General features: G+C 39.2%; 1 protein-coding gene across 13 annotated transcripts in view; it reads left to right on the forward strand.

Annotated features, from left to right (window-relative positions):
* LOC124711044 (C-Jun-amino-terminal kinase-interacting protein 4) overlaps positions 1-24,757 on the forward strand; it is a 265,595-nt gene that overhangs the window by 30,019 nt on the left and 210,819 nt on the right. For 6 of the 13 annotated variants that reach the window (XM_047241003.1, XM_047241012.1, XM_047240971.1 and 3 more), the window contains exons 8-11: positions 14,310-14,354; positions 17,686-17,703; positions 17,810-17,867; positions 24,069-24,125. In XM_047241003.1, the coding sequence (XP_047096959.1) occupies positions 14,310-14,354; positions 17,686-17,703; positions 17,810-17,867; positions 24,069-24,125 (178 nt within the window). Of the gene's footprint in view, positions 1-12,945; positions 12,982-14,309; positions 14,355-17,685; positions 17,704-17,809; positions 17,868-24,068; positions 24,126-24,757 lie in introns of all 13 variants that reach the window. The other 7 variants (XM_047240972.1, XM_047240976.1, XM_047241021.1 and 4 more) reach the window with 4 other exon arrangements.

The raw sequence follows: 24,757 nt of genomic DNA on the forward strand, positions 1-24,757 counted from the left end.
TATAGAATAGAATTGGAGAGAAGAGAAATTCGTGGCATAACTTGACTAGAAAAAGGGATCGGTTGGTGGGGCATATTCTGAGGCATCTAGGGAAACAAATAAAATATGGTGTACCCCAAGGATCAGTGTTGGGATCCCTTCTGTTTCTTCTGTACATAAATGATCTAAGCTTAAATATTGATGCACACAAAACAATCATATTTGCAGATGACACCACGATTCTACTAAAAGGAGATGGCGATGAACAGTTACAGCAGACAGTAAACATGGTCACGAAACAACTTAGCAGCTGGGCACAGAGTAATCAGCTTGTAATAAACAGTAAGAAAATCATTGCTCTAAAATTCCACAATGTTCCTAACAAGGGCATGTTTTATCCCATCAGTCTCTATCAGTGACGAACCAGTTGGTAACAGTACTGAAACCAAATTCTTAGGACTCTGGCTGGAGAATAACATCAGATGGAATAAGCATATTGAATATCTCAACGCAGAACTGAGCAAAACATGTTACCTTCTTTGTTCATTAAAATCATGCTGTAGTGAGAAAACAGTATTGAATGCATATCATGCATACCATGCATACTTTCATTCTCGTCTTAGATATGGGATCACCTCCTGGGGAAACTCTAAAACAGCTAATAGCACTATTAAACTACAAAAAAGGGCCATTAGAATCTTGTTTGGGTGCAAGCCTAGAGACTCTTGTAAACCCCTGTTTAAGAAATCTGGTATTCCTCCATTACCATGTGTATACATTATGGAAACCCTTTTGTTCTTTAAATTAAATGTAATAGGCAAGGACCGGAGATTGCAAAAAAACTGTGATGTACATGAGCACTTTACCAGACAAAACAGAAACTTACATATGACTCAAATCAGCACAGCACTGTGCCTAAAACTTATCACTAAGGTCAATACATTTGGAAAATCTCTAAAGTCATATTTACAGTATCACTGCTTTTACTCCATTGAAGAATATTTAAATTCATGAAATGTGTTATATAAATACTTAGGTGTAAAGTGTATTATTGTAAGCTTAAATATGTATGCCTTGAAATGACTTTCAGCCTGTATATTTATAACTTGACTTGTCCAATGTCTTATGCATAAGCTGCTATGTAGACAACAGGACCAATGAAATACAATCTACAATCACCAGTTTAGTATTGGAGGGCAGCGTGGAGGGTAAAAATCATAGAGGGAGACCAAGAGATGAGTATAAACAGATTCAGAAGGATGTAGGTTGCAGTAGGTACTGGGAGATGAAGAAGCTTGCACAGGATAGAGTAGCATGGAGAGCTGCATCAAACCAGTCTCAGGACTGAAGACCACAACAACTACTTTTTGGCCGTCTTTTGAATGATTCAAAAGATACACAGTCAAAATGTCTGTTGGAGAAGTGGAGTTCAGCAGCTGTGTTATCAAAATCTAATGGATTAGTTACCCACGTCGTCTGCATTCCTTTGATTACATTTAAGGTTAGTCAGTCAGTGGCAGCCGGCCAAGACACAAGGAGCCAGAGGGAAGTAACCGATTTTGTGGCATTTTACGAGTTTCCAACCAGGAGCGAATTGTGTAGTTTCATCTGTGTGCTTTGGTAGTTGAGTTTCTTGTGTTTCTGCGTGTTAATTTTATATTTAAGAGATACTGTTCTCACATTTTTGTTTGCATTGTAAAGTAAACTGATTTTGTGATACATTAAAATTTCCTCATTAGGAGTGAATTGTTTAGTCTTACCTGAATTCTTTGGGGGTTCAGTTTTTGAATCCTTGTGTGTTGATCTAATTTATTAGACACAATTCTTGTTATCCTCAGTGTCTACAGTAGAGTTCCATGGCACAATTCGGTTGTCCTTGTTTGTCTGTGTAGTTTAGTCTTCCATGGTCTTTAGCATGGTTAGGGACTGTGATGGCTGTTTGCGGATATGAGCCAAGTTTGTGACACTTTGCTCTCAGCTCCAGGCTGTGATGGCTTCAATTACACAGCTTGAAGCAGCAGTGGATGGGCATCACTGTTGTGGGCTGGCCATGCGGATGCAACATACGTCCGGCATGCCTGAGACCACTGATCGGCCCTCACCGGTGACCAGTCCAGTTTTGCTGCACTGAAGTTGATCACTTACTCGTGGTCGAATGGGATGTCAGTTTGGGGCATGGCAGGTGGCGAAAGACTTCCCAGGGGCCTGCACGTAAGGCCTCCCGGTTAGCCTGACAAACAGGTTCCAGGTGCTATCTATGGCCGACACTGTCCCTCAGCCAGATGCAGTTGCTTGCCCTGTTTGAGAGGGAACCTCTCAGCCTGCAAGATCCAGGCAATGCAGGGAGTGGGATTATTGATAGTAGGGGGCTCCAATGTTAGGTGCATTATGGGTCCCCTTATGGACATGGCTGCCAAGGAGGGGAAGAAAGCCGATGTGCCCTCAGTGTGCATACCACATGGAGTCATTCAAAAGTGGAAAGTGTCATTTCAGTTGCCATGAAGAGCACAGGGTGCAGCCAACTGCAGGTGGTGGCTCACATTGGTATCAATGATGTGTGTCGCTTTGGATCAGAAGAGATTCTAAGCGGTTTCAAACAGCTTTCAGAATGGTAAAGGCTGCCAGTGTTGCTTGCCAAAGCTGGAGATAAGTTAAGCCAAAATTTTTTGAAGAACCTAATGGTGTTCCAAAAAGATAGGCTAAACACAGTTGGCGGTGGCGTGTTTTTATTTGTTAGAAATATTTTATCTTGTAATGTAAAATTGAAGCAGACAGTTCCTGTATGTTAGTATGGGCAGAGGTCATACTGGTAACGGGAATAAAATAATAATGGGATACTTCTACAGACCTCCCATTTAGATGATAAAAACTGCAGAAAGGTTCACAGAAAACCTGAGTTCAATTTCAAACACGTACCCGACTTGTACAATTATAGTTGTTGGTGACTTTAATTTATGCTCGATATGTTGCTGAAAATACTTGTTTAAATGTAAAGGTACATATAAAGCATCATCTGAAATTGTGCTAAACGCATTATCTGAAAATTATTTTTAGCAGTTAGTTCATGAGCCCACGCGAATAGTAAACAAGTCGTGAAAACACACTTGACCTCTTAGCAACAATTAATCCTGAGCTAATAGCAAGCATCAAAATGGATACAGGGATTAGTGAACACAGAGTTGTCATAGCGAGATTGAATATTGTAACCCCCAAATCCTCCAAAAATAAACAAGACGTTGTTGTTGTTGCAGTCTTCAGTCCTGAGACTGGTTTGATGCAGCTCTCCATGCTACTCTATACTGTGCAAGCTTCTTCATCTCCCAGGACCTACTGCAACCTACATCCTTCTGAATCTGCTTGGTGTACTCATCTCTTGGTCTCCCTCTACGATTTTTACCCTCCACACTGCCCTCCAATACTAAATTGGTAATCCCTTGATGCCTCAGAACATGTCCTACCAACCGATCCCTTCTTCTAGTCAAGTTGTGCCACAAACTTCTCTTCTCCCCAATCCTATTCAACACCTCCTCATTAGTTATGTGATCTAACCATCTGATCTTCAGCATTCTTCTGTAGCACCACATTTTGAAAGCTTCTATTCTCTTCTTGTCCAAACTATTTATCGTCCATGTTTCACTTCCATACATGGCTACACTCCATACAAATACTTTCAGAAACGACTTCCTGACACTTAAATCTATACTCGATGTTAACAAATTTCTCTTCTTCAGAAACGCTTTCCTTCCCATTGCCAGTCTACATTTTATATCCTCTCTACTTCAACCATCATCAGTTATTTTGCTCCCCAAATAGCAAAACTCCTTTACTACTTAAAGCGTCTCATTTCCTAATCTAACACCCTCAACATCACCCGACTTAATTCGACTACATTCTATTATCCTCGTTTTGCTTTTGTTGATGTTCATCTTATATCCTCCCATCAAGACACTATCCATTCCGTTCAACTGCTCTTCCAAGTCCTTTGCTGTCTCTGACAGAATTACAATTTCATCGGCGAACCTCAAAGTTTTTATTTCTTCTCCATGGATTTTAATACCTACTCCGAATTTTTCTTTTGTTTCCTTCACTGCTTGCTCAATATACAGATTGAATAACATCGGGGAGAGGCTACAACCCTGTCTCACTCCCTTCCCAACCACTGCTTCCCTTTCATGCCCCTCAACTCTTATAACTGCCATTTGGTTTCTATACAAATTGTAAGTAGCCTTTCGCTCCCTGTATTTTACCCCTGCCACCTTCAGAATTTGAAACAGAATATTCCAGTCAACATTGTCAAAAGCTTTCTCTAAGTCTACAAATGCTAGAAAGGTAGGTTTGCCTTTCCTTAATCTAGCTTCTAAAATAAGCCGTAGGGTCAGTATTGCCTCACGTGTTCCAGTATTTCTACGGAATCCAAACTGATCTTCCCCAAGGTTGGCTTCTACTAGTTTTTCCATTCGTCTGTAAAGAATTCGCGTTAGTATTGTGCATCTGTGACTTATTAAACTGATTGTTCGGTAATTTTCAAGTCTGTCAACACCTGCTTTCTTTGGGATTGGAATTATTATATTCTTCTTGAAGTCTGAGGGTATTTCGCCTGTCTCGTACATCTTGCTCACCAGATGGTAGAGTTTTGTCATGACTGGCTCTCCAAAGGCCGTCAGTAGTTCTAATGGAATGTTGTCTACTCCCGGGGCCTTGTTTCGACTCGGGTCTTTCAGTGCTCTGTCAAACTCTTCACACAGTATCATATCTTCAATTTCATCTTCATCTTCATCTACATCCTCTTCCATTTCCATAATATTGTCCTCAAGTACATCGCCCTTGTATAGACCCTCTATATACTCCTTCCACCTTTCTGCTTTCGCTTCTTTGCTTAAACTGGGTTTCCATCTGAGCTCTTGATATTCATGCAAGTGGTTCTCTTTTCTCCAAAGGTCTCTTGAATTTTCCTGTAGGCAGTATCTATCTTACCCCTAGTGAGATAAGCCTCTACATCCTTACATTTGCCCTCTAACCATCCCTGCTTAGCCATTTTGCACCTCCTGTCAATCTCGTTTTTGAGACGTTTTTGCCAGCTTAATTTACTGCATTTTTATATTTTCTCCTTTCGTCAATTAAATTCAATATTTCTTCTGTTACCCAAGGATTTCTACTAGCCCTCGTCTTTTTACCTACTTGATCCTCTGCTGCCTTCACTACTTCATCCCTCAAAGCTACCCATTCTTCTTCTACTGTATTTCTTTCCCCCATTCCTGCCATTTGTTCCCATACGCTCTCCCTGAAACTCTGTACAACCTCTGGTTTAGTCAGTTCATCCAGGTCCCATCTCCTTAAATTCCCACCTTTTTGCAGTTTCTTCATATATCTATTCAAAAACCTGATAAAAATTCTCTTGACGCCCTCCTGAGAGACAATCTCTACTTCTTCCAAATTAACAATATACGGGTAGACCAGATGTGGCTTGAATTCGAGGAAATTGGATTTATACCAAATAAATTAACAAATCACGGAGCTGATCCCTCTTGGTACAAAAAACTGGTCTGAACATTGCTGTGGAAACAATGAAAAAAGCATGCCAAATTCAGACGAATGCAAAATCACCAAGACTATCAATGTTTTAGAGAAGATCGAAATATAGTGTGGACATCAGTGTGAGATGCTTATAATAGATTTCACAACAAAATCTGGCAGAAAATCAGAAAGATTCTGGTCGTATGTAAAGTATGCTAGTGGCAGGACACAGTCAACGCCTTCTCTATGTGATAGCAGTGGAAATACCATCGATGACAGTGCTGCGAAAGCAGTGTTACTAAACATAGCCTTTCGAAATTTCTTCTCCAAAGACAGTGAACTAAATATTCCAGAACTCGAATCAAGAACAGCTGCCAACATGAGTAACGTAGAAGTAGATATCCTCGGAGTAGTGAAGCAATTAAAGTCACTTAATAAAAGCAAGTCAAGACTGTGTACCAATTAGGTTCCATTCAGAGTATGCTGATGCAATACCTCCATACTTAAAAATCATACACAACTGCTCACTTGTCAAAAGATTCGTACCCAAAGACTGGAAAGTCACAGAGGTCACACCAGTATTCAAGAAAGGTAATAGGAGTAATGCACTGAATTACGGGCTCATAGCATTAATGTCGATATGCAGCAGGATTTTGGAACATTATTGTGTTCAAACATTACGAATTATCGTGAAGAGAATGGTCTATTGACATACAGTCAACATGGATTTAGAAAACATTATTATTATGAAATACAACTAGCTCTTCACTCACACGAACTGTTGAGTGTTATTGAGAAGGGCTTTCAAATTGATTACATATTTCTAGATTTCCAAAAGGTCTTTGGCACTGTACCACACAAGTGGCATGTAGTGAAATTGCATGCTTATGGAGCATTGTCTCGGTTATGTGATTGGTTTCATGATTTCCTGTCAGAGACGTCACAGTTTGTAGTAATTGATGGAAAGTCTTCGAGTAAAACAGAAATGATTTTTGGCGCTCCCCAAGCTCGTGTTATAGGCCTTCTGCTGTTCCTTATCTATATGAATGATTTAGGAGACAATCTGAGCAGCTGTCATAGGTTGTTTGCAGATGATGCTATCATTTAACATCTAGTAAACTCAACAGAAGTTGAAAACAAATTGCAAAATCGTTTAGAAAAGATATCTAAACTGTGCGAAAATAGGCAATTGATCCTAAATAATGAAAAGTGTGAGGTCATGCACATGATTGCTAAAAGGAATCTGTTAAACTTGGTTACACAATAAATCATCTGATATAAAGGCCATAAATTCAGCTAAATACATAGGAATTACAATTAAGAACAATTTAAATGGGAAAGAACGCATAGGAAATGTTGTGGGGAAGGCAAACCAAAGACTGCATTTTATCGGCAGAACACTTACAAAATGTAACAGATCCACACAACGTCCGTCCATCCTCTTTTGGAGAACTGCTGTGCAATCTGTGATCCTTACCAGATAGGATTAATGGAGCCCATCGAGAAAGTTAAAAGAAGAGCATCACATTTTGTATTATTGCAGAGGAGGGAACAGAATGTCACAGACATGGTACAGGATTTGCGATGGACATCATTAAAACAAATACACTTTCTGTTGTGGTGGAATCTTCTCACAAAATTTGTCACAAACTGCCTCCTCTGAATGCAAAAAATATTTTATTGACACTGACCTACATAGGGAGAAATGATCATCATAATAAATTAAGGGAAATCAGAGCTCCCACGGAAAGATATAGGTGTTCATTTTTTTCGCGCACTGTTAGTGTGGGATAATACAGAATTATTGTAAAGGTGGTTCTATGAACCCTCTACCAGGCATTCACTCAAGCGCGGTTTGCAGAGTATCCATGTAGATGTGGATGTAGAAGATAATACACACATCAAAAAAAGTTTTGCATCACCCTCATTCCCAGAACTCCTGAAGGCAGACGTTGACTGTGGATATTGTATCACAGACACTCTCCCTTTGACTATTCAGAGATGTCACTAAACCCACTCAAAGATGTAAACAACCATGCATGAGCAGCGCCTTTTAGATGGAGGGGGTCTGACAGCCGACCAGTTCCAGCCATTCCACCAGGAAAGGGGTACGCGGCTTGTGTTGTTTGTAGTTCATCCATTCCTAGATGGTCAATACCACGGTTCAGTCGCATCCGCATTGGTACTTTGTGCCAAGAAGGACTCTCAACAGGAGAAGTGTCCAGGCGTCTCGGAGTGAACTAAAGCGATGTTGTTCGGGCATGGAGGAGATACAGAGAGAGACAGGAAATGTTGATGACATGCTTCCCTCAGGCAGTCCAAAGGCTACTACTGCAGTGGATGAGCACTACCTATGGGTTATGCCTTGGAGGAACCCTGACAGCAACACTACCATGTTGAATAATGCATTTTGTGCAGCCACAGGCTGTCATGTTATGACTCAAACTGTGCACAATAGGCTACATGATGTGCAACTTCACTCCCGATGTCGATGGTGAGGTCCATCTTTGCAATCACGACACCATGCAGATGGGCCCTACAACATGCTGAATGGACCGCTCAGGATTGGCATCACCGATGAGTGTCGCATATGCTTTCAACCAGACAGTTGTCGGAGACATGTTTGGAGGCAACCTGGTCAGACTGAATGCTTTAGACAACACACTGCCCATCGAGTGCTGCAACAATGTGGAGGCTCCCTGCTGTGTTGGGGTGGCATTATGTGGGGGCCAACGTATGTCACTGGTTGTCATGGAAGGTGCCTTAATGGCTGTACAATACGTGAATGCCATCCTCCGACAGATAGTGCAACCATATCGGCAGCATATTGGTGAGACATTAGTCTTCATGGACGACAATTCGTGCTCCAATCGTGCACATCTTGTGAATGACTTCCTTCAGGATAACAGCATCGCTCGACTAGAGTGGCTAGCATGTTCTCTAGACATGAACCCTATGGAACATATCTGGGATAGATTGAAAAGGGCTGTTTATGGATGACGTGATCCACCAACCACTCTGAGGGATCTATGCTGAATCACCATTGTGGAGTGGGACAATCTGGACCAAAAGTGCCTTTATGAACTTCTGGATAGTATGCCACGACGAATACAGGCATGCAAGAGGATGTGCTACCAGGTATTAGAGGTACCGGTGTGCACACCAATCTGGACCACCACCTCTGAAGGTCTTGCTGTGGTGGTACAATGTGCAATGTGTAGTTTTCATGAGCAATAAAAAGGGCGGAAATGATTTTTATGTTGATCTCTATTCCAATTTTCTGTACAGGTTCGGAACTCTCGGAATCGAGTTTATGCAAAACTTTCTTATAAGAAAGTAGCCACAGAAGTATTCTTGTGTGAAGGGAGATATATACATATTGACTGTAGAACATTTATATGGTTTTAACTAGGGCAATGTTTAAGATGAGTCAAGCAGAGCAGCACAACACGCAACAGCCTTCAGCTGTGAGCACGGATAATAGTGATGTAGTAAGAAGTGTGCCCCGACTGACATCTCTGCCCAAACTCTTTGCCTTTACAAATGTCTGCTTATGTCTGTGTATGTGTGGATGGATATGTGTGTGTGTGCGAGTGTATACCTGTCCTTTTTTCCCCCTAAGGTAAGTCTTTCCGCTCCCGGGATTGGAATGACTCCTTACCCTCTCCCTTAAAACCCATATCCTTTTGTCTTTCCTTCTCCTTCCCTCTTTCCTGACGAGGCAACCATTGGTTGCGAAAGCTAGAATTTTGTGTGTATGTTTGTGTTTGTTTGTGTGTCTATCGACCTGCCAGCGCTTTTGTCTGGTAAGTTTCATCATCTTTCTTTTTATATATATATATATATATATATATGTGTGTGTGTGTGTGTGTGTGTGTGTGTGTGTGTGTGTGTGTGTGTGTGTTAACAAGTATGCAGTAGTGTGTGTATAAGCTATGACATTAAATTTTGGACACTGATTATTTTGTTGTTGCTGTAGCAACATATGAATGTATGCCTGATTCTCAGAGTCAGTTCTGTTTACTACCTTGAGGTAATGAAACACAGGTGTGAAATAGTTCAGTCAGAAGCCTAATTTGTGGCATAAGAAATTGAGAATGCTGAATAGTGACTATGCACATTATCCCATCAAGTAGGTTTTAGTCGAGACAGGTAACAGTCTCTCCTAGTTTATGTACTTTGCTTTCTCGCATTCTTTTGCTTTGACACTTGTCAGAACATGGTAAAAACAGCAAAATAAGTGCATTCTTCATATGTGTGATGTTTATTTATAGACAAAAATAAACAAGTATTTTTGCAGAACATATCGAAGTATTTTTTATAACTTTACAGACAATTAAGAAGTCATTGTTAGCGGAGCTGATGAACGTGAGTGGAGAAGTGCATTAAAACTCATGGGAATTGCTTCGAAGTGTCTAACTTGTTAATAGTTTCTTCAAGTGCGAAAGTCTTTACCCTAATAGCCCATGAATTTTTCTCTCATACTTTCTGGAGAATTTGTACCAACTATATGCTTGACCATTCTCTGATAAGTTCTGAAAAACTAAAGCTGCTGTATTGATGGCATCCACTTTGCTGTGTCTTCTCATACATGATACTAAACTGATAGTAGTAAAATGTTACCTCTGCTGTGGTATCCTGTAAATGAGAGGATGCTCTCCAGATGTCATTTCTTCACAGATTAGTTCCTATTACATGTACTCGTATGCATCATTGCAACAACATCCAAAATACTTTTCTGTCATTAATTTCTGCTGTGCTTTGTCCCATTTGCTTTTACCTAACTTTGGTTGGTTTTGATTCTGCAGCTGTCTCATTCTATCCTGTTTGCGATATGCTATTTATTATGAATGAACACTAGCTACTGTATTTTGTCTGCTCCCATATACCATATGTTAATTTGAGATTCTGCCTGGGAATTTCATGCCCTATCTAATTTGCAGTCTCTTCTAGTTTAATTGTATTGTAACATTGAGTGGAGCTTGTAATGACACCAATTCAGATTTGGTATAGCTTCCTGTAGATTTATGAATGTATATAAAGTTAGTAATTACAGTGATAAACACATATATCAAGATCCCTGTGAATTTTGCAGTATGTATCAGTAAGTATTGTTTTTAATCTTGATCCAAAGATTTTTTCAAGATTTAAACTTTTGTCTCTGAGTGCAAAGAGTTTGCTTTCAGGTGGCACAACATCCACAACTAACAACAGAAACACGTACAATAGAACACACACTCTTAACTCCAAAAATATAGCCATTATTCAGTGAGAAAAGAGAAATTTATTGTGGGAAGTGGAAATTGGTGGGCAGGTCACTCAGAACTCTGGCCAAACCTGGTGTGAGAAAGAAGGGAGACTAAACTTCAAACAATGGACATCATAGAGAAGAGGAGATCAAATTTATAAGAGGTGATCAAAAAAATCTCCATTCGAGACTGTACAGTCCAAAATTTGTATGACAATTGGGCAAAATTGTCATGAGCATTGAGGCAATCATCCCACCAGCACAGTAGGTTGAAGATATCCTTTTGATAAAACACAATATCCTACTGCATGAAGAAGTCCATAACTGCCAGCTGCATGTTGTCATCAGACTGGATTTGTCGACCTTACAAGGCATTTCTAAGGGATTGAAGGTGTGATAGTCACAGGGGCAAAGATCAGGGCTACAGGGCAGGCACTAGTGTGAGTCTCATTTAAGTTGACATAGCTTCTGGGTTGTGACATTTATGATATGGGGACATACATGTCAAATCATGACCAGCACAGTCCATGGCACACCATTCTGCAGTGGTGGGTTTTGACAGACGTGCTGCCCCATAAATAGACTTCATTTTCTGATGGATTTCTATTGGTGTTTGTTCTTTGGCAACCAATAAAGAATGACAGCACGTTGGTTCTGTTTGGACTTGTTTGGTAATAATGTTGCCATATTTCACATTTCCACATTTACCGCATGCACATTGGAAAGACATGAATGTATCACTAATATCTTGCCTACATGTTTGTGTTTATATACATGCATCAGAATTGTGCTACATTGCATATGCACTGCTGCAGTGCCCTGAAATGGAACTATATGATTGTCCCTAAAAGTACATGTAAGCTCTGTGCCAGCTTGTGTTGGTGATAGAATGGATAGTGAGAAATAAAGATGACCTTGAAAAGGAAGAGAGAATGCGAATTCCAAAGAATAATTAAGTTTGATAATAGAAAGAATGGGGATGGGGGTGGGGGGAAGAGAGACAACAAGTGATAAAAGAAAAGGGGTGCACATCTCCGAACTGAATCTGGCACAATTTTTACAGTGTATGTACTGCGACCTCCCGATGCCTTTTCATTGATATTTGCCTTCCTTCCACGCTTCTCTTAATACATGGGTCCTTAGCCAGGACATCTGAGTGATCCTCCCTCCCCCCCCTTTTTTTTGTCCTTTCTCAACTTCACTGGAAAATGCCTTTTTCCCCCTGAAGGAGGAGTTTATTGTTCTGAAAACTAGAAGTGCTGTGCTCACTTTTAAATATTTCTGTCATCAGTCCTGGATGTTGCACCTCCTGGAGATAAGTACTTGCCATTTTTTCCACCACATTTGGGATTTAACATTTTATTTATTACTTTTTCATTGTTGCTCAGTTCTCATTATTCATATATTTACATGTTAGGAAGTAGTCTGTTAGCAATGTAACACATGCTTAATAAAGTGTCTTTTAATAATTGCAACATTTTGTGATTTTGAATGACTATTAAGCTTACAAATTTGTTTATGAAAACAACTAAAACTGTGAAAATCTGAGAGAGACAAGAAATATATAATAGCATGTGACCCTGTGTGTGCCCACACAACTTAGTATTGTTTGCATGGTGCTTATCATATCATTTTTCTAAAATGCTATTTTTCTTATAGTATCGTAAATATCAGTTTATTTTGCCCACCTTAGATTTGTTGTAAAGATCTTGAAATCATATTCAAAATACCTTACTGAAAAATAAATTTAACAATATGTGGGACCGAATTGGAGTACTTGCTTACCAGTTCCTAAAAGAACTATAGCTAGATTCGGAAGACAGATGCAAAATTAAAAAAAAAAATTAAAAAATTCAGTTTGCTAGCCACTGTAACTTTATAAGCATTTGTTTTACAAGTTGAGAGAGGCAGATGAAAATGGAAAGGAAAAAGAAAAAGAATAAATATGCAGATAGCATAGATAAGAAAAAGACACTGCGAATTCTGATAAAGTGAATAGGCATCAGGTAAGAGTCAGAGTTGGTTAAAACAAGCACCTTCGCAAAAATTAATCTTTCGTGAGATTGTAAGTTGGTGTTCATCTTCTGTTCCACATTGTACTTTCTTAAAATTAAAATTTGATTCATTAAAAAAGTAAACTGATTGAGAAAACTGTCTGAAACAAAACACAGAAAAAAACTTTTAAAGCTCTGTTCAATGTGCAGGCAGCTGGGTTCATCCTGGGGAGTATGCATCATCTGGTTCGTAATATATGCTTTCAGATGTGAAAAATGGTGTTGGATGTAGTTTGTATGGTAGCTTCTGATGATGCATGCTCAGTTCCATATCGCCTGAAGAATGCTGGAGCTATGTATTTTAAAAATGCAAATTTGTGTTTTTGCCTACTTCTGGTGTTAAGTTTTTACAAATTCTCTTTATGATTGTGTCTGTATTTATTTAAATTCTGTTTTCGAGCCGTGTATTTTCAGATCATTACTTGTAGATAGGAATTTGCAGCTTGCATGATAATTTATCACAATATTATATGCACCTCTTGTAGCACTTTTCCTGAGCATGTCCTTCATCAACACAGTTAGACAGAATATTTAAAAACAACACTGCATTACATATGTATTCTCTCTTCCCATGTCCTCTCCCCTCTCAGTTGTTGTTATTCCTTTTCTCTCTCTCATGTCAGTATTACTACTTCCCTTCCCCCATTGCTGCTTCCTCCCACCCAAAGAAACTTGATATCCCCCACCAAATTGCTATCCCCCACACCAAATTGCTGCCCCCCCCCCCCCGCCAAATTGCTGCCCCCCCCCCCCACCGCCAAATTGCTGCCCCCCCCCATTGCCAAATTGCTGTCCCCTCCCCCCCCCCCCCCAACCAGATTGCTGCCCCCCCCTCCTACCCCACTGCCATCCCCCCCCCCCCTGTTGCTATTCCTACCACCACCACCCCCATTACTATTCTCCTTCCCCCCCCCCCCCCCCCCAGTGCTATTTGTACCCTCTCTCCAATTGCTGCCCCGTGCCCTTGTTGCTGTCCCTTCTTCCTTCCCCCATTTTTATTTCTTCTCCTTCTTTTTCAATTATTGTTTCTCCTTGGGGTACTTCTTTGTTGCCTGTCCTCCAGCAGGTTCCATTGTTACTCATTTCCATCCTCATTCATTGTGGCTCTACTTCACTCTTGTTTGTTCCTCCTCCTTCCCCATTATTACTCCTCCTCTACTCTCCCCCATTATTACTCTTCTCTCTGTTATTCCCCTAACCAGATTTTCATTTGTACTCTGGAACTAGTGACTTAGTTGCCCATTTTTTGCATATTGACAAGTATTTACACCAGTTACAATAAATAAAGCTTATTAAACATTAAGTTGATGTATATGCTTTTTTTCATGTTATACAGTTAGCAGTTGCTGGTACAACTCATAGAAGTAATTGAAAAAAGTTGAGCGAGATGCAGAAATGCATGTTCCAAATTATAGTACAGTTGCTTTATAAGCATGAAATAATTTTTAGTATCTGCTTGAATTTGGCATATAGTTTCTTTTCTTTCTGGTTTTTTTGCATGTTGTGCCACACAGACAGTGACGGGGAAACGGAAATGGGCAGTTCTCTAGCACAAACGGGTAGAGTAAATTTTTTGTATTTTTCAAAGATAAACTAAATCTAAATTTGTGTCTTTTGTCCACATTAAAAAAAAATTTCTACAGAGGCCTCGTTGCAGCTAAAGGAAGATGCCAGGTAGTGTTAACATATATAACATAATATTTATTTCCAAATGTAGACTGAAATTTGTATTTCATTTACAAAGTCTTCATAACATACAGAATGTAGGGATCTACTGTATACATTTATTGCTAAACCTCACAGAACTTTAAACACGATATAGTTCCTGATGCTCTAGTGCAGGGGTTCCCAACAAAATTTTCCCGAGGACCCCCTCATCGAGCATGATTGGTACCTTGTCATATCACAGTATCAAGTACCTAAAAAAGCCAAATTAAGAGTCTTTTTATACGTTTTCTATTTTTGGTACTTAGAAAAAACATTGACATATTCATTATTGAAAAAAATATTGAGTGGCCAAAACAAAAAATCTCTTATCATACAAAATATATTCAACATATTTTTTTATTTTAATAGCATCTTGCGGACCCCTCTGGCATAGCTCGCGGACCCCTGGGGGTCCGCAGACCGCCTGTTGGGAACCACTGCTCTAGTGTGTTGGTTTATGTTGTCTTCCAAGGAATTCAGTCTTTTATGTTCAGTATAGACAAAAATTTAATTTAGAACATGCCATCAATATATTATTCACGATGCATCTGGCAAGCTGATTTCACAGATGACACGGGTTTATTCAGCGTTACATTATAGGTTATGCATGCATCTGTTTTACTTCTGGAAAAGGAGCATGAGTCTTGTCCATATATGCTTTCTGTTTAAAGCTGTACTCTAATAAAAAAATCCACATCATTTAAGGTGTGCCTGGCTAGTACAGAGTACAGTTGAAAAGGGTAAGTGCAATTAGTAACAAATCAGTGGAACTTTCTATGAGGCAAAGATTGTCATTTAGGAAGAGGTAGCATCTATTTCCAGTAACAGTCACTGTAAACTTAAGAGTCTTTACATCTTTAAATTTGGGACCATAACATTAGAATTATAACTAGCAAAAGAAATTACGTCGTAGGAAAGTGCTCATAGAATGTAAATATTTTAATGTTAAAGGAGGCCACTTGCCGAAAGCCAGAAGGCTATAGGCACTCACAAAAGCAAAAAATTCAACAACTGCCATCCCTTCTACACCAAAAGATCCCTGCCATATAGCCCAGCTGCCTGTGTATGATGTATCTGTGTTGACAAGAACTCCCTTACCCTGTACACTGAAGGTGTCACAAAGGCCTTCACAAAGAGGCAAAATCCCACAAACCTAGACCACAAACATATCTTGTGCCATATCCTCACATATCCCCAGTCCTTTCACAACCCCCTCCACTCCCACCCCTTTGAGCTGCTAGCCACCCACTCCTTGTCCCCTCCTGCCTCCCTCTCCACCCTCCTGCTGAAAAATAGCATTGGCACTACCTGGCACAACATGTTGGGGCATAAGTGTGTGTGTGTGTGTGTGTGTGTGTGTTTTTATTTATTTTGCTCTAGCTCCTTGGAGAACAACTCTGAAATCTAGCAAGTTTTGTGTGTGTGTGTGCCTATCAACAATTCAGCGCTTCTGCTTTTTGGTGAGTGGTCTCGTTTAGGATTAAAGAATTTAGTAAAGAAAGTAAACATTCCAAGCCATTCACATGAACGTAGATTTTCTTAACAACTGTGAAATTTTGGAGAAGATAAGCATTGTGTTCTCATAAAGTTAATGTTACTGCTATCATCACAAAAATATGTTATCTTGTGTGACTAGCAAATTATATTTCTGACAGTGCTGAGTTAGTGATATTTTTTTAAAGTTCCTGACAACCGAAAGGACTAGTAGCAAAAAGGCAATTCTTATTACTGTCCAAAATATTAAGTGATGAAATGCATACAAACAGGATGATTAATTTCACAATGTAGAATATAAAATAGTGTTGTGATTCTTAAGTTTCTCCCGGCGTATTTGATAATCAAAATATCCACGGGTATGCTGCCGGTCTATAGTGTCCAACGGGCACAATATTTCGGCGATCATACATGTCGCCATCATCAGGTGAACTGACAGACTGAGCTCCTGTGAACGTGCTGGCACGGAGATCCGTACGCTATGGCTGCTCAGAGGGAACTGGGTTCGGTCGCGCCGGCGGAAAATCACGCCATGGAGTATGACCGCACGAGGATTCTGGTACAGACGTCGAGATACTGGGACAGCGTTGTTAGAGAGGCCATCGAAATTTGCACCAATGATGACCTCATAAACTGTGACTGTGGCTATAATCTTAGCAAGGCTTGGGAACCAGCGATCGGGTTAATCAAGAGTAAATCGAGCAAACGTATAGTTGTGATGACCACGGCGGACAGAGCCATCACACCAACGTCATCTCAGACGCCGTCGCAATCAGTTCCACCGCGTGACCGTGGCGCGGGGCGCGGACGGCGGAGGGAGCGAGCTGCAGGCGGAGAGTATTTAAATCGGCCGCCGTCACGACCGAACCCAGTTCCCTCTGAGCAGCCATAGCGTACGGATCTCCATGCCGGCACATTCACAGGAGCTCAGTCCGTCAGTTCACCTGATGATGGCGACATGTATGATCGCCGAAATATTGCGCCCGTTGGACACTATAGGCCGGCAGCATACCCGTGGATATTTTGATTATAAAATAGTGTTGGTTTGTGTTGTTCACGAATCACTGGCATCTTCCTGTGTTTGATTTTTTCCTTGAGATAATAATCATGTTTTTGTTCCCTGTATTCCTATGGATAAAGTATGTAACAATGAAAGTCATAAATTTGAGTAAATTGTCTTTAATTTTTTATGATGCATTTTCTTGTGCATGTGTGTCTTTGCATGACACTTATAGTATGTAGAAGTATGGTATTAAATTTCACTCTTGTAGATGTTTGCTTTTTTTAATGGCATGATAAGTATTACTATGTAAAGCTAGCTCTGCACTTGGCTTTAGTTTTGTTGCCTTCAGTAATTATTCATGTATCCTTCTTTAGTGAAAATCGCATCTATACTTTCAGAATTGTGGTAAAGTAACATTTAAAAAAGGAAAATTAATGCACATCAAACTTTTCAAACTCTTCATTTTGAAATAACCAAGTTGAAATAATGATGATGAAGTTTTTATGTATGAAATTGTTTTAAATGCTTTTGACATCAGTAATAAGTAAAAAATTGTTATTGAATATACTGAAGGCAAGTGTTTGTGAACTCCTTTTATATGTGTTCTACTGCTTGTCTAACTGTACTAACATACCAACATTTTCTCTTTTTGCTCTTCCCTTGTGCGGTGCGGTTACCATCTACAGTTAACGACAATTTCTTTGGTAAGAATTTTATGTTTCTGTTTTAAAAGCACATTTTTTTGTTTTTGATCTGAAATAGAACACATTAACTCGGCAATAATTTTTGCTACTTTCCTCATTTTTTCAGGCATGGGCAAAGAAGTTGAGAACTTGATCATGGAAAATAATGAGCTGCTTGCAACAAAGTAAGTACAAGGAGAAATCTCTGGTTTGAAGTATTTTCTTGTGCTCTAGACTGACACATGCAGATGATCATTTTTTATGGTTCATGTTACAATCACATGAGCCAAGGCACTGAATAACTGAGATCCATATTAACAAATATGTGCATCAGTAACTTGCATGGCATTATTGTAAAGGGTATTAATGGTTGCATGTGGGACACAACAACTGGATATGTACATTTCTACTGAATTTGAGATCTATTTAACAGACAAAGTTTTGCATGAAGTCAGATTTAAGTAGGTATACATTTTACCCTCATCCTTTTGTACTAGAATATTCCTGTTACTATTATACTGGACTTATTATACCTGTACTCCAGTTTATGCTAGAAAGTTTGAATGTTGCACATGTCTTCAGGATGACTGCACTTTCAAATGCAGTCCAGGCACCCATATTTAAGTTTCCTGTGCTTTCCCTACATCACTTTTGACAAGTGTCTTTATTTTCTGAAGCAGTAGCATGACTGATTTGCTACATCCATTCTGAGCTAGTACTCTTTCGTAATGACTGCAATGTCAACAAGCAATGGAAACATGAATTTCCGCCCCTCTCTGCTTTGTGGGGTAGTTATGGAAACTGTAGAATTACATTGGAGGAAAGGAAAAACTTCTGTTTTGTTACAATATCTTGCATCTGCAGAATAAGTTCATTGTGTGAAGCAGAAAGTATTCTTGTTTGCTTTTGTCTCTCACTGTTTACATTTAATGCCTTTGCAGTGAATGTTTGCGTAGCTCATCTTCCAATTGTTGGATTTCTGTAGTTAACTACATAATTTTTCATGGCATTCACAATTAAGCTTCAAACGCACTCAGCACATAATGCAGTACAAGTTTGCAAGAAAGGATTAGACAGTAAACAGTATGTTTGTATAAAATGTGCTGTGAAGACTTCTGGAAGTTAAGTACCAGTATATAAATGTATATTTTGCAAAATCAAAGTGATACCTCTGTTTAAATAACAGATGTACTGATAATTTGGTTTATATTGTGATGACATTCATTTACTTTTATGAGTGTTGTCAAAAGCTCACCGTGACATAATTGGGCTCTCACAGAATTTTTTGAAAAAATCTTTAATGGGTGAGAATTGTCATTAATAAAAGACCATGAGGTAACAATTGGGACAAACTTCAGTAGTGGTTGGTCTGAACTTACAGCTGCATCTTAGTCTATATCTATACTACGCAAACGATTGTGACAGGGGGTAAAAAGTGATTTAGTCAAGATTCATGACAGCCTATATTTGGATTCGTGTGTCTAAAGTTTGTTCTACATTAAAACCTAATACCTGTTGAAGCTCGTGATTGAAGTGTCTATGGGTGCTGGTTTATTAAGGAGATATTTGGAGATAAATTGGAACTAAAATAATTGTGTACTATTGAACTGTGTATGTATAGGTTTATCTGGCTTCAGCAGGAATTCACTTCTATATGATAATCTGCAGAAAGCCTACCTACCAAGTTTCAAGAACTAGCTTTGAGTAATGGCTCTGAGAATATACTATAAACCCCTTCATATCATTTCTGTAGGGACTTTAGAGGACAAGATTAGATTAATTGCAGCACATGCTGGGGAAGTCAGTCATTCTTCCCACACTCCAAAGGTAAATGGAATGGGAAAAATTGCTAATATGGGTATGGCGGGATGTATCCTTTGCCACGCAATTCACAGTCGTTTGCAGGGTACAGAAATAGATGGATATGAACAGAGATATTCATTCACAGTGGTGCTCTTATTACTTAATTAAGTACTCCTGAATAGGATAATGCGTGGATGTTTTGAAATTGCAGAGTCTGTCTGTGACAAATGCACAGACCAAGAAACAGATTTGTTTCAGTCAGTTGCATTTAGGCTGTTTTATAGTAGTTGGATAATGTAGTATGGGAACTTGCCATTATTGTAGACTTTCTCCTTCTTTGTAGGCAGGTCAGAAAAAATTATATTTTTATCTATTCAAGCAGTATCCTAGGTACATAAGACAATAGAAATCCTAGTGGGTTAACTGCATGTATTAACATTAGATACAATTAGCTCAAAGAGGTCTTTATTGGAGGTCAATATTTTGCAAAATGAATCATTCGTTTTTGTTATGTGTGTTTCTTAGCTATTACAAAGTAAATGCGAGCTGTGTAGTATTTTTAGTCCTTGGTTTACAGCTCCAGGCAAATGCTGGGATGGTTCCTTTGAAAGGGCACGGCCGACTTCCTTCCCTGTCCTTCCGTAATCTGATGAGACTGATGACCTCGCTGTCTGGTCTCCTCCCCGAAACAACCCAACCCTTCGTTTACACATGTGCTGTTATCTTCTGAAAGGACTGTACCGTATTTACTCGAATCTAAGCCGCAGTTTTTTTCCGGTTTTTGTAATCCAAAAAACCGCCTGTGGCTTAGAATAGAGTGCAAAGCAAGCTGCAATTCTGAAAAAAGTTGGTGGGTGCCGCCACAACTTACTTCTGCCGTCGAATATATGTAGTGCTTCACAGGCATGCTTTGTAGGCACAAAGATAAATACTGGCGCCAAAACTTTTGCATCAGTGAATAAATTTTTAAAAAAAGGTTGAAGACGAGCTATTTTCTCTGCCCCGAGTTTCGACCACTGCATTTTCATACATTATCCAACGAAGTAAATACAAATTCCATATTGTTCATCTTCGAATGTAGCAGCATTTCAATGTACTATGAAAATCCGACTGGCAAGACTGTTTGGGATGTTTGTCAATATGGCCAACTCTACGTTCTGAATTTTTTCCTATCTGTGAGAAGAGATGGTTGCTAATAGGAACTTTTATAAATTGTGAATCACATGCAGTATTCTCATCACCATAAGAATAATATGCATATAAACATTTTGCCATGTATTGTTTCATGTTTGCTGCTATCTCTTTTAAATCCTGTCTGCCTAATAAACTACGAAACTAGAGTGAGACAACAGCAAACGCGGAAGAATATACATATCATGTCATGTTTATATTCGTATTATTCTTCTGCTTAATAGTGATACAGTCAGAAATGAAGCACGGCAATTGGCTAGATTTTTAAATGTAAGATGAATCTAATTTCTGTGTAGAATGTAATGTACTAAAGAGGCGCCTGCAAAGATTTTCAAACGGAGAAAAATTTTCGCTAAACTCTCGTTCAGAACGTCTTCTATCATACGCAGTCTATTATTTGGTTCTTGTTGATCATTATCAAAGAAAGCAGCAGTGTAAGTAACAACAAATAGCAGTTTCTTGCCTTTTGTTTCTTAATTGTAAGCGGCGGTAGTGCGCACAAAAGCAAGCCATGCCGCGAGCAGCGACAGGCCGTAAACACTCACTATCAGAATGCGACAAACAATGCATGACACAGTACAGTAATGCATTTTCAGCTTAGAGTGATGTAAACACCTATAACAAAGAAAACTGCACTTATCAGATCACAGAAAAATAAGCAATCAATTCAAACCAAACGAAGCACGTGGAAAAGGAAGGGTATCCGTATAAATACTGACGGAGTGCATGACGCATAGCAATGGCTGCCTGGTAAAGCATAACTGCTAAGCTTACGACTCGAACCAAACTACTGTAGCTGTATCGTCATTCATTCAACCTAAATTGTGTCTCATATTACAATGGACCAACTTTGTTTCGATTTGGAGATGCGGCCTATAATTTTTCTCTCCCCTTGAATTTCGAGTCTCAAATTTCAGGTGCAGCTTAGATTCGGGAAATTTTTTTTTTCCTTGATTTTGAGTCTCGTTTTTCAGGTGCGGATTAGATTCGAGTAAATACGGTAATCTCTTTCATGGAAGCACTGTTTTTAATTGTGGTGCACAGGATAGGAATGTGACATTTGGGCACTGTAGCCAGTGAGTTAGCGTAGCACATGGTAGTTCTGAGGAATGTCCTATTCACAATCCTTCCCACACCTTCTGCATTAGTGTTCCACTGCTTGCCAAACCTGTGCAACATCCTGGTCACATGTGAAAGCAGCCATGTCATACATCATCTTTGCTGCAGTTTCTGCACAGCATTTTGTGTGGACGTGACTACCAACCACCACAAAGCTATGATGAAGAACAGAGCTGACTAGCCAATGGTGGAACATGCAGCTGAGCACAGTGTGCTCAAATTCAGGGGCTCTTTCACAATCAATGTCATCTGGATGACCCCCACCTCCCCATGCCCCCTAGTATGAGCTTTTCTGAACTCCACAGATGGGAATTGTCTTTGCAAAACAGTCTTCATTCCTGTAATCCTCCAGGCCTCAGTATGTGCTAACTCAATGCACCCACACTCTCTACCCAACATTCTTCACTTCCTGTTTTATATCATCTCCTCCCAGTCCACATCCTTTTCGTTGTGCACCACACAAACTTGCAGACTCCTGTACCTCTGTGTGGCATTAGTATCCCATGTGTCACATTACTATCCTGTGAACCTGCTGCCTTTTCTTGCTGCATTGCTGTTGTCAACCTTTGAGCAGTCTGAACTCCTTCCTCAAACCCACTCCTGCTTCCCACCTATTTCCTTCTTCTGTACCCCTGTCTGCCTGCTGAATTGCAGTCCTGGCATTGAATGGTGGGCCGGCACAATTTAACTGTGCAGGTGTGTGTGTGTGTGTGTGTGTGTGTGTGTGTGTGTGTGTCTTCAGTTAAGTTACCTTTAGCTGTAAAGTTTGATGGCTTGTTTTGTGTTCCTTCCACATATACCATAAAATAAACAAATGTAGTGTTCCAGCATTTTGTACAATACCTGTCCATAATGTCAATGTCCTGACTGACTCATCATCACACAGACCAAACAGCTAATTACAGAAACTTGCTTCGTTTAAGAAGGAATTGTTTGAAATTCCAGTCCTAAGGGGGTCAAATAGGGGATGAAAGGCTTTTTGAAAATATGTCACTATTAAGGGAATTTTGAAACTAGAAATACAAAAACTGGTATCCGGTTTCTCTGTCAGAAAATAAAAAATAGGTGTTTCAGCATTTTTGGAAATTCAGCCACTGAAGGGATAAAATAGTTTTTTGAAAATAAATAATTATTAAAGAAGTACTAAAGATTTTTAAGGCTACATCTATGACAATTGGTATAGCTCTTCACTGTCTGTAATACCACACTTGGTGTGATGATATGATGTGCGTCATTGGGTCATACTTGTTTGAGGGAACTGGTGGAAAAACTGATGTTGACTGCAGAACATATCTATCAATGCGTGAAAATTTGTTGCGCCCTAACCTGAAAGACAATACCTAAAATGCAACTGAATGTGGTTCCAGCAACATGGGGTAAGTGTTCACACAGCTAACTTTGTGAATAATTCTTTGAGGATTAAATTCCGTAGTCACCTGATTTCTCAAGATGGCAACATTGCTTGGCCCACATATTCCCCACATCTCGACCATACATGTACTCAGGGGTTTTATCTGCCCAGTAGCAGAAGTTTGATTGTTAACAAAGCCAGATAAGTGAAAATGAGCTTCATGGCTCATCATAAGAACAAAGTCATCAGTCATCATTTCAGGAATATGTTCTGAAAACATTGCATGTTTTCCTCCTACAGCCTTTAGTGGCTGAACCGTCACATTTTCTTAAGGAGTGATTATCACATTTCTAATACAGGTAGAATATTTCATGGAATCCTGTGATGGTAATCATTAGCCACAAACCATGGTACCTATAAAGCATTATGCAACTGGTGCTGCTGCTGCTGTCTAATTATTTTAAATTACTATATTTATATAGAAAGTCCTTGGATGTCATGGTAATCACAGAGAAAATAGTTATTATTTTTCTTAATTTAATGAGTGTGTTTGAGATAGTTCTATGTTTTGTTATAACTAAAATTTTTCCAAAGTAAATAAAAAATAGTGACACCCATTTTTAATCCAGTTGTATTGTAGTTTTTGTGTGCATGTGAGAATAGCTACACACGGTATGTGAAATGCACAAAAGGTGAGAATTAATAAGACACCAACATTCATTACAAACTGGGTGCTTTGCTACAGACAGTCACTTTTACAAACGGGGAAGAAAATTCGGCTTACTTAGCAAAATCTTGGAGTGGGAAAATAGAAATTGGCGAAAATCTGTTAAAAAGTGATAACTTCCTGTGTCTGATCATCCATGAGGTATATCAGTGTTATCTGTATCCCGATAAATGTCATTTCTCTTTTCTTTTTCAGGAATGCACTTAATATTGTGAAGGATGATTTAATTGTGAAGGTGGATGAGCTTACGAGGTCAGTAAATGTTTGTCTTTTTTCTGCTTGTAATATTGGATATTGTGATATGAGAATGCAAGAATAATAAATTTACCTCTCGGCCATAAAGTGTTAAATTTGCTTACCAAGTAATGAGTGTGTGTGATAAGTGAGACATACATTTTAAATATGTAAATAGATTATGGAACTTGTCAAGTTCCACAAGGGCTTGCCATCACAGCTTTTTAGGAGGTGGAATCTTATTGTGAAGTTGCCAGAATACAGAAAAGTGTGTACTGAACAAACTTTTGAAATGTGTGTCCTCCAGAGCTGTGATAGGATCTAAGTACTCTTGTATAATACATATTCATGAATAAGTTGATTAACAATTTCATCATATTACTTTTTTATAAATTCCTTATTAGTGTTATACTACAAATTTTACAAAATTTTAGTGACATCAGTAATCATGGCATGAGATATTTTACACTAGCTATCAACCCATTTAGAGCTCAACAAGCCAACATACTGGGTTATGCAGTCTTGTATAACATACACATTAGTGCAAAATACACTTTCACTTCCTCCTACTCGACTGATGTTGAATTTGACACACGGGTTTTTATGACAAACTAATATGAGACTAATGATCTAAAATTAATGATTTTAAT

Source organism: Schistocerca piceifrons, chromosome 1, assembly GCF_021461385.2.
Source record: "Schistocerca piceifrons isolate TAMUIC-IGC-003096 chromosome 1, iqSchPice1.1, whole genome shotgun sequence".
Taxonomy (NCBI): domain Eukaryota; kingdom Metazoa; phylum Arthropoda; class Insecta; order Orthoptera; family Acrididae; genus Schistocerca; species Schistocerca piceifrons.